This window comes from Acanthisitta chloris, unplaced genomic scaffold, assembly GCF_000695815.1.
Source record: "Acanthisitta chloris isolate BGI_N310 unplaced genomic scaffold, ASM69581v1 scaffold5260, whole genome shotgun sequence".
NCBI lineage: Eukaryota > Metazoa > Chordata > Aves > Passeriformes > Acanthisittidae > Acanthisitta > Acanthisitta chloris.
In genome coordinates, this window is record NW_008650946.1 from 28,473 (window position 1) to 38,125 (window position 9,653).

General features: G+C 43.9%; 1 protein-coding gene across 1 annotated transcript in view; it reads right to left on the reverse strand.

Annotated features, from left to right (window-relative positions):
* The window catches only part of SEMA6A (sema domain, transmembrane domain (TM), and cytoplasmic domain, (semaphorin) 6A), a gene marked incomplete at both ends in the record, with an annotated part of 57,588 nt that overhangs the window by 18,247 nt on the left and 29,688 nt on the right, over window positions 1-9,653 (reverse strand). The window contains one exon of the mRNA XM_009070918.1: window positions 7,379-7,543. Within this exon, the coding sequence (XP_009069166.1) occupies window positions 7,379-7,543 (165 nt within the window). The remainder of the gene's footprint in view (window positions 1-7,378; window positions 7,544-9,653) is intronic.

A 9,653-nucleotide genomic window follows, 5' to 3' on the forward strand; every position in this document is an offset into this window, starting at 1 on the left:
TAAAAAATAATAGGTGCTACCAGATCCTTTATCTGAAGGAGGACTCTTGACATCCAAATAAACCAGCAACTCTAAACTCTGTAAACCATGTTCATAACATCTCACTTCTTTTTACCTTTTATTTTTTACCTTTGTTACATGGATATTGACAAAAGACTTGTTAAGGAAAGGAGATACCACCACATAGTCTTCACCTAATGAGTGCTGAAACAAGTATGAATACAAACATTAAAGCCTGCTCTCAGCAATGCTACACTTTTGTGTAGCTCACTGTCCAGCTCAGCCACGTCCACCTGAATGCTGCGGGAAAGCAGCTGTAGCAGAACCACGAAACTGTAAGCTGTATTTGCAATCAATTTATCAAAAGTCTGATTAAAAGGCAGGCTCCAGGCAAATATGGAGCGAGTAAGAAAACCGCGCTGTTAGCTACATTTGTGCTAATGACCCCAGCATGAGGCATTTCTGAAGGGAGGCAGGAAGGACAGGAAGCAGCAGAGAAGGGCAGCAGGGTAATGAGGGACAAGGCCAGCTACTTTTGAAGAAAATCACCTTGTTTTCTTCATGTAGGCCTGCCGAAGAGCTGTACATCTCTACTCCCCCCTTCGTTAGTAGGACAACAGTGAGACACAGCACTATGGCACTACTGGGGTAAAGCCTTGGAGCACTCCACAGGAGGAGTTTCATGACTGTGACTTGGAGGGAGGAAGACCACGTACAATGGCAGCAGGGGGGGAAAGTTAGACAGCAAGGTTAGGGAAACTGTTTCAACAAAAGTGAGAAACACACAATGAAATTAACACTAAAACACAGCAAGAAAGAAAACAAAATGTAAACATACTCTAAAACTTGTTTTGTTTTCTATTCTTTTCTTGGGAGAAGGTGAGGGGAGAATAAGAAAGAAGGGTGCAGTTTGCCCAATCAGAGCTGATTTTTCTTTTCTGCAATAGGAAAGTCTGATTCCTTAATGGCCAAAATGGAAATGCCAGTGGGATGGCAACGCACAGTTCCCACTCTATGGGTTGCACTACACATTTTCATCTTGACAAGAAATGTGATGTAGCTCAGAAACGACAGTTCCAGAGTATATTTAGCTACTAAAGCTGTGGCACACAAATGTCACATTCTCATGAGTCAACCCTTTTAAAGAACCCCCTCTTCACGCCCCCATAGATATTCCCCAAGATGCCTGCACTGAATTAAAAGTGAAGCATATGGAGACATGTGACATCATCAAAGCAACGATGTTACAGAAAAGAAAGTAGCAAGTGGATTCTGTATAATTAGTACAATCAGTAAGGAGTCATTTATGAGCACAGAAAAAGAAAGAAAACACTGTTCAAGGGATTAGACACAACCAATGAAGAACAACACAAAGCACCTTGCAAAACAAGAAGTAAATGTGAACAAAAGAATACCTTTTCTTTGTGAATGTGTAAAAGCAAAAGAAACCACAGCAAAAGCAAAAAAACATGATAAAAGGACAGTAAGCATAACATTTCCTATTTTAATTTTGTGTAAAAACTCTTTCCTTTGCCCTTTCAAAACAACAACTCAGTAGCAATTTTGAAGCCAATTGGCTCTGACTGGGCAAGGCAAGGAGTAGGAACACACAAGTAGATGGTAATGGTAAACAACCATGCGGTCACCTCTGCCGCCATTGTTTCAATTGGTGTAGACTGCTTCCAGCTTTGTCAGTATTCATAATCAGGCACCAAAGATTACATGAAATTTAAATGACCCAGTCAAGTGCTACTAAGGCTCTTTGGTAACAATCACTCCCTGGGGAGGAAATATTGAACGTAAGCTACCTCAGCAGTCAGTGAATTGAAGCGAAAATTGTTGGAATCCAACAGCTATACATTTATTAATATTTTCACTGCATGCTCTTCTGAAAGCTGCTACTGGCATACAAGATGCTTTTAAGAGCTAGCTTTCCATCTATTAGGCATTGCTTCGCAAAAGATTTATGAAGCAGGGACCCACACATAACAAACAGTGCCATTATGCATACACATCTCTGCATTGCTCTGGGTACATAAAAGGCCAGATCTTCCACTATCAGTGGTTTCTGACAGCAGTCTCCTTTGTGACACCAGCCGAAGAGTTGGGTTCAAGGATCCCTCCCTTCCTTCCTTCTTTCTGATCTTCCTTCTTTCTTAAATCTGCTTGATGACATCCCTCTCTTTCAGGGTGGACAAGAGAAAGATACCAGTTACTTTCAGAAGAGGGAACAGTGGACTTTCTAAGAAAGGTCCTCTCACCGGAAGCATTTTGAATAAGAGGTGTTACTACCAGACTGAACAGAGAAAGAAAAAAAGTCTTTTTCTTCTTTTTTTTGGTTTTCAGAATTATCACTGATTTATTGCTGAGAGGAAAGAGGAGTGCTAGGTAAATCGCATACCACCATTGGGCATGCAGGTTTATCTGCCTTCTCTCTTCTACCTAAGTCATACCCAGAAACCACTTTTTCTGATTGCCATTCTACAGCTGAAGAGCAAGGGCTGAGGTGTTTAAAAAAATGAGGATGATTTATCAAACTGAGCTTAAATAGGAATTGGGAGTCTGAGTTTAATATTCAGCATCCTCAGGGACTGCACCCAAAGTTATGCTTTTGAGTCTGAGTATTGCGGCCACCTGAAATTATTCCTCTGCCACAACTCAGCAGCCCACAGGTCTGCAGGGTGCAAAGAGGCTCTGTGCTTAACTGTAACTCTGGTCAAGTTCTAGAAATTAACTTTTATTGGTTTAGATTTGCAGTTTTTCTCCCAGAAAGTCTACAGTATCAAGTCCTACAAAAAAGTTTTTCAGAGGCCATTTCTAAAACCCAGTTGAAGGCAGAAGAGCAAACAGCAATTTCCTCCCATTTTTTATAGAAAAAAGCTAGTAAGCTGAGAGGGGGCAGACAAGTTTGTATTATCTTCCTGAGGGAATTTTAATTTTCATATTCCATTTCCTGCCACAAGCCTAAAAGCTGAGGCTACTAGGTATCTCAAGAAATTTTACTGCATCTCCTGTCAATTTGACTGGCCTCCTCAACTGGAAAAGTGCTTTAGGCTTTACCTCTGCTGGGCCTGCCAGGTGATGCCCATTGCCTTTATGATTAGGAACTGTGAAGGCTCTTCTAGGTCAGTCCTGGAGAGCTCAGTGCGAAAAGACAGACATTCCAGAACTGTCAGAGGCACCATATATCTGGGTCTGCTGCAAATAACAGGCACTGAGGTCACAGTCTGAGTCTGGATGGACACAAGCTGTTTATGCAGCTCTGATGATGATTGTTCTGTGATGTTAATGTCTTCATCACGCCCTGCTGAAAGTCTCCATAGCCAATATTGGGAATTCAAGATTCACTGGGTCAGACAGAGGGGAAGGAACATGATTTAGTAACCTACTAGTTTGGGCAGACAATGCAAAGCATCAGGTCTGGCATGCCAGTAGCATCTCTGGGAACAGCTGATTCTTTTGTCTAATGAGTTTTTCATGTAAAATGCATGAACAATAGAGACTGGAATCCACATTTCAATTAATATTTTAAGTGTTTTATATCAAGTATTCATAGCAGAAAGGACTGGAGCTCATGTGTGTTCTTGCCTCTGGTGAGTTCCCTAACCATTCAGTAAGTGAGTTTTGCTCATACCCATCTTTCTTCTGACCCATTGCATATTTAATTAGTCCACACAGAGTGAAACATCTCCAACAGAGATTGACAGAAGCAGTCTAAGAACACCCTGGAGGAGAATAACAAGGGTTCAGACCTCTCTAGGCCATGGAGTTATTTGAACCCAACTCCCCTTTTAAACTCTTTGAGATACAGATTAAAAGGAACTGGCAGAATGATGAGGATCAAGATGCAATTAGGAGCATCACTATCCTGATATAAAAGATTCTTCTTCTCTAAGTATGTTCAAGTGGCAAATTTAGACAATTCTCTGCGTAATTCTCCACATGTATAGTGAAGGGGAACTGGAGGCCAAAGGACAGGGCTTGTATTAGACCCAACTGTGATTCAGCACAAGTCTGAACACTGTGAAATGACATCTAAATCCCAACCTTTTGGTACTTTAAAAATGCAACACAGAATCTCTCACCACCAGCAGTCACCTATATATCTTTTAAAATACACTAACGACCAACTTTTGCAATTATCTGATGCTCAGGTCTCACTGAAAACCATGGGACCAAGGCCCAATGGCTAGGACTACGCTCAGTTTTATTTCAACGGTTATACTAGAGCAGACCATCAGTATCTATATTGCAATACTGGATCTGATAGTCAACAGCTTAAGTGAGCTGACCAGTGATGTCAAGATTGGAGGCAGCCTGGGTTGCAGTGATCATGCACTGGTTGAGTTCACAGTCCTCAGCCATATGGGTTAGGTAAAATCAGGACCATGAATTTTAGGAAAGCAAACTTTCAGCTCTTCAAGAAATTCAATAGGACCCCCTGGGAAACTGCCCTCAAAAACAAGGGAGCAGAACAGAGCTGGCGTATCTTTAAGGGTGCCTTCCAAAATGGAAGAGCTAGCAAAACCCAGGTGAAAGAAATGGAACAAAGAAGGCAAGAGACCAGCATGGTTGAGCTGGGACCTGCTGTCCAAAGTAAAGGGCAAGAAGGAAAAGAATAGGCAGTGGAAGCAGGCTCAGGTATCCTGGGAAGAGTAAAGGAACACAGTCCAATTGTATAGGAATGGAGTCTGGAAGGCCAAGGTGTAGTTGGAGCTGAACTTGGCAATGGATGCAAAGAATAACAAGAAGAGCTTCTATAAGTATGTAAGCCAGAAAAGGAGGGTCAAAGAAAGTGTCCCCAAGGGCAAACTGCAAAGCATGAGAAGAAGGCTGAGATAGTCAACAACATTTTTGCCTCAGTTTTCACTGGCAACCTCTCTTCCCACACCTCTCAGGTGGACGGTCCACTGGAGGAGCAAAGTCCCTCCCACTGTAAGAGAAAATCAGGTTCAGGTTCGCTTCAGGAACCTGAAAGTATGTAAGTCTATAGGACCTGATGAAATGCATCCCAGAGTCCAGAGGGAATTAGCTAATGTAATTGCCAAGTCACTCTCCATGACATTTGAAATGTGTTGTAGTCAGGTGAAGTCGCAGGTGACTGGAAAAAGGGAAACACTGTCCCATCTTTAAAATGCGTAGAAAGGAGAAGCTTGGGAACTACCAGCCTGGCAGCCTCACCTCGGTGCCTGGGAAGATCATGGAACAGATCCTCCTAGAAGTTCTGCTAAGGCACATGAAAGACAGCAAGGAGATTTGGTACAGTCAGCGTGGTTTCACCAAGGGCAAGTCCTGTCTGACTAAACTTGTGGCCTTGTACGAAGGAGAGGCTTCATTGGTGGACAAGGAAAGGCCTATAGACATCACGTATCTGGATTTCTGTAAGGTCTTTGGCATGGTCCTCCCCAACAGAGGACAGTTCAGTGGGTAAGAAATTGGTTGGATGGTCACATCTAGTGGGTAGTGGTCAATGGCTCAATATCTTGATGGAGATCAGTGACAAGTGGTGTCTGCCAGGGGTCCATAATGGGACCAGTGATATTAAGTGTTTTCACCAATCACATGACAGCATTGAGTGCACCCTCAACAAGTTTGCAGACAATACCAAGCTGTGTGGTGCAATGGACATGGGATGTCATGGATTGTCCAGAGGGATCTGGACAAGCTCAAGAAGTGGGCCCATGGGAACCTCAAGAGGTTTAACAAAGCCAAGTGCAAGGTGCTGCACGCTGGGGCAACCCCCAGTATCAATACAGGCTGGAGAATGAATTGATTGAGAACATCCCTGCAGAAAAGGACTTGAGGATGCTGGTCGATGAAAAGGTGGACAAGAGCCAGCAATATGCACTTGTAGCCCAGAAAGCCAACAGTATCCTGGACTGCATCAAAAAGTGTGGCCGGCAGGTCAAGGGAGGTGATTCTGATCCTCTACTCTGCTCTGGTGAGACTCCACCTTGAGTGTGCCATCCAGCTGTGGAAATCCTAGCACAGGAAGGACATCAACCTATTGGAGTGAGTCCAGAGGAGGGCCATGAAGATGATGAGAGGGCTAGAGCATGGCTCCTATGAAGGCAGGCTGAGAGAGCTGGAGTTGTTCAGGTTGGGGAAAAGAGGCTCTGTAGAAACCTTATAGCAGCCTTCCAGTACCTAAAGGGGACTACAAAAGAGCAGGAGAGGGACTTTTATGAGGGTTTGCAGTGATAGGACAAGGGGTACCGGCTTCAAACTGAAAAGAGGGCAGGTTTAGTTTAGATATTAGGAAGAAATTCTTTATTGTGAGGGTGGTGAGATGCTGACACAGGTTGCCCAGAGAAGTTGTGGATGCTCCATCCCTGGAAGTGTTCAAGGCCAGACTGGATGGGTCTCTGTGCAACCTGGTCTAGTGGAAGGTGTCCCTGGTCATGGAAGGGGGGCTGGAATGAGATGATCTTTAAAATCCCTTCCAACCCAAGTCATTTCATGATTCTTTGATTCTGTGATTCTCTAACTTTATCTCTATCTGTTGTCAAGAGATGCAAGTAATGTGAAATTAGCTGAGATCTGCTGTGCTGACCTGGTAATGAAGACAAAGGTGTTGAGGAATACCCTCAGTGTAGCCATGAATACATTGGTGTGCAGCAGTAGTGTGAGCCTGAGCCAGAGACAAGAGGCTATGAACAGCCAGCCCTTTGCATAACAGGGACCCGAGGTGCTAACCAGGTGACCAAACAGTCAGAGACACAGCAGAAGCTTACTACCCTCAGGCTTTCCCACACATGACTGTAAGGGGATAAAAGCCCAGGGGTTCCTTTGTTTGGGGTCCCTCCTTGGAGACACCAGCCCAAGCTGCTATTTTGTAATTTACTGCGCCACAATTAAATAATTTTAAGGATCTGGCTGTCTGAGACTCTGCTGTGGCAAACCTAGGGTCAAGCTGGTAAGGAGAAATGGTCTGACAGTGTGAATGTGATGTGAGTAGCTGTGAAGGGGCTTCGGTCCAAGCTGAGGACTGACAGAGTGGCTCCTGAATGGTCAGACAGTGAAGTTTCCTTGACAAAGGCAATATAAAAGTGCACCCTTAAGAAGTATGGGAAGCTACAGATCTTGTTCTTACAGAGAACAGGGCAGATCAAATTTAAAGAGAGCTAAATGCCCACTATTTCCCTCCTTCCCATACACATGCGCAATACACTGTGTAAAGGCATATGCTTCTGTTTGTTTTGTGTGGTTTCCTCAGGCAGTGAATCTAGGACTGAGTCTGAGATTCAGCTTCACGACAAGCTTTTAATTATAGCACAGGAGTTTTGTTACATGTTACTCTGAGCCAGCTGGAAGCAGTTACACTTTAGTCTTCCTCCCCCTCCCTCCTCACCACAGGATGTAATTTCCAAGGCCTTACCCTTCTTGTCTTGATGATTATGGGATGAAACTGCCACATATGGATCTGTATTTTCAGACGAACCAAGTGGATCCTTCCAATCCAGCATGCGTCCCCTAGCATCATAACCCTGTCGAGCGTGAGAGTCGGAAGTGGTGGTGCTTGGGACTAGGGAACTGGAATGTCCTGTTTACATTATAAATACAGGTAGGGAAGACAAGTCTCATTAGTCACTTACCACGTTACCTCCCCATGCTCTGGAATGCACGCACTGCTTTGCTTCCATGATAGGCGAATGTCTTGTCTTAGGCTGAGCAATGTTTCTAAAGTCCTTCAGAATATGGCCTCAAAGAAAGAGGGGATTTGAACCTTCCAGATCAGGTTCTGCTGCTGAGTTGCCAGTTCTGTGCTTAAACTCAACAGAGTAAAATGCATGTGAAAGAGGGTAAGTACACTTCATCTGAGTCAAGCATCCTTTGGCTGGATTCACTACACATGCCTGACTGAAACTGAAGTGTCAGCCCATGCTGTCAGGTACTGGCTTAGCTAAAAAGCAATTTAAAAAAATATTTAAAGCAGAACAGCCTCTAAAAGAGCTGAAACTGAATGGGAATGCCAGGAGAACTACAAAATGGCAACATCAGTGGCCCTTGGCCCTATACCCCAGGGGAATGAAGGACTGTCTAGCACCAGTTTGCTTACACTGGGGCTTCCCTGTCCAGATGGGAAATGTCCAGGGCCCATCAGTCCCTCACATACATTTGCACCATCACTATTGGTCCTGTCTAAGCTCATGGTCCAAACAGCTCTGAAATAAATGCAAAACTGAACATTGTTCCTGCTCAGAGTGACAGTGAAGACAATGCCTCACTACAAGAACCTGCCCAAGAACCCATGCATGACTCCAGCAGCAGCTGGACTGACATCTTGCATGCCTTTTTTCCATTACAAATGTTCTAGACATTGTTACTGCTGTACTGAATAAGGCTGTTGAGCTCCTCACATATCAAATGTACCACAACGAACAACACATTCACAGAACGTGCCTCACTGGAAACGACATAATTTTAAAAGTGGTTTGGCTGGGACAGAGACGTGATTGCAGACTCATACTTTTTTGCAGATAGATCCTGAGAAGTATGTCAGCACCCAAAATGACGGGAGTGCTTGGAGTCTAGTGTCAGTGAAGGATGTTTCCCACCTGGACTTTCTGGTGGCTCAGCTGCTTTGCAAAGGGGGCACCAAAACATCACGCATAACACAACATTTTGACCTCAAAACCACTCTGAAAGTTTCTTTTTGGCACATGCACCAAAGTGAGTTATTTACAGCCTCAGGGAGTGCCTCCTTAATTTGATGTGGAGTAACTGTATTTCCCCTTACCTACTTTCCTGAAAGAGTCCATCAAAAGATGGGTTTCTGACACATGCTCAAACACAAACTTACAGAATCAGATTATTCACAGAGAGAATGGCATATAATGCTTTTTCTGCAGATAACACCAGACAGACTGACAGCAGCTCTCTTTTCTCCTGGCTCCTTTTGAACAGCTGATGATGTGGAGTAACTGTATTTCCCCTTACCTACTTTCCTGAAAGAGTCCATCAAAAGATGGGTTTCTGACACATGCTCAAACACAAACTTACAGAATCAGATTATTCACAGAGAGAATGGCATATAATGCTTTTTCTGCAGATAACACCAGACAGACTGACAGCAGCTCTCTTTTCTCCTGGCTCCTTTTGAACAGCTGAGCAAATTAATTTTCTTTCCTTAGATCAGCCTTGGAGAGAAATCCAATCACCAGGCTACAGACTGCCCTAACAGGGACCCTCTCCCCATTCCTTCCCTTGATCTTGCCTCATTGCTCAGAAAAGTAATTTGAGACTCACTGGGGCAGAGACAGATCAACATAAGGGGCGCAAATTTAAAGTTTCACAGAGAAGGCACAGAAATGTGCAGATAGAGCCTGTGCTTCTGTAGTTTGTTTTAAACAGTCACTGGATAAGCACAAAGCTTTCAGAAGCTGCATCTCAAAAAGGCAGTTTAAATGGCTTCTAAAGCCATCCAGCCTCAGTTCTCAGAAGCACAGAGAGAGATGATGAACGCAGACAACCAATTCCACTCCAGCAAGTGAAAATATAAATGTTGGTCACCAATGTCCCCAAACCTTTTGATACATCCATGTGCTTCATTTTATCCAGCCCTTTCACCAGCTTCACGGTGCTGAACTACTGATGAAGTCAGCAAAATGCTGCAACTTCTATTAATATGCTGTTATGGCTTTTAGAAGTCC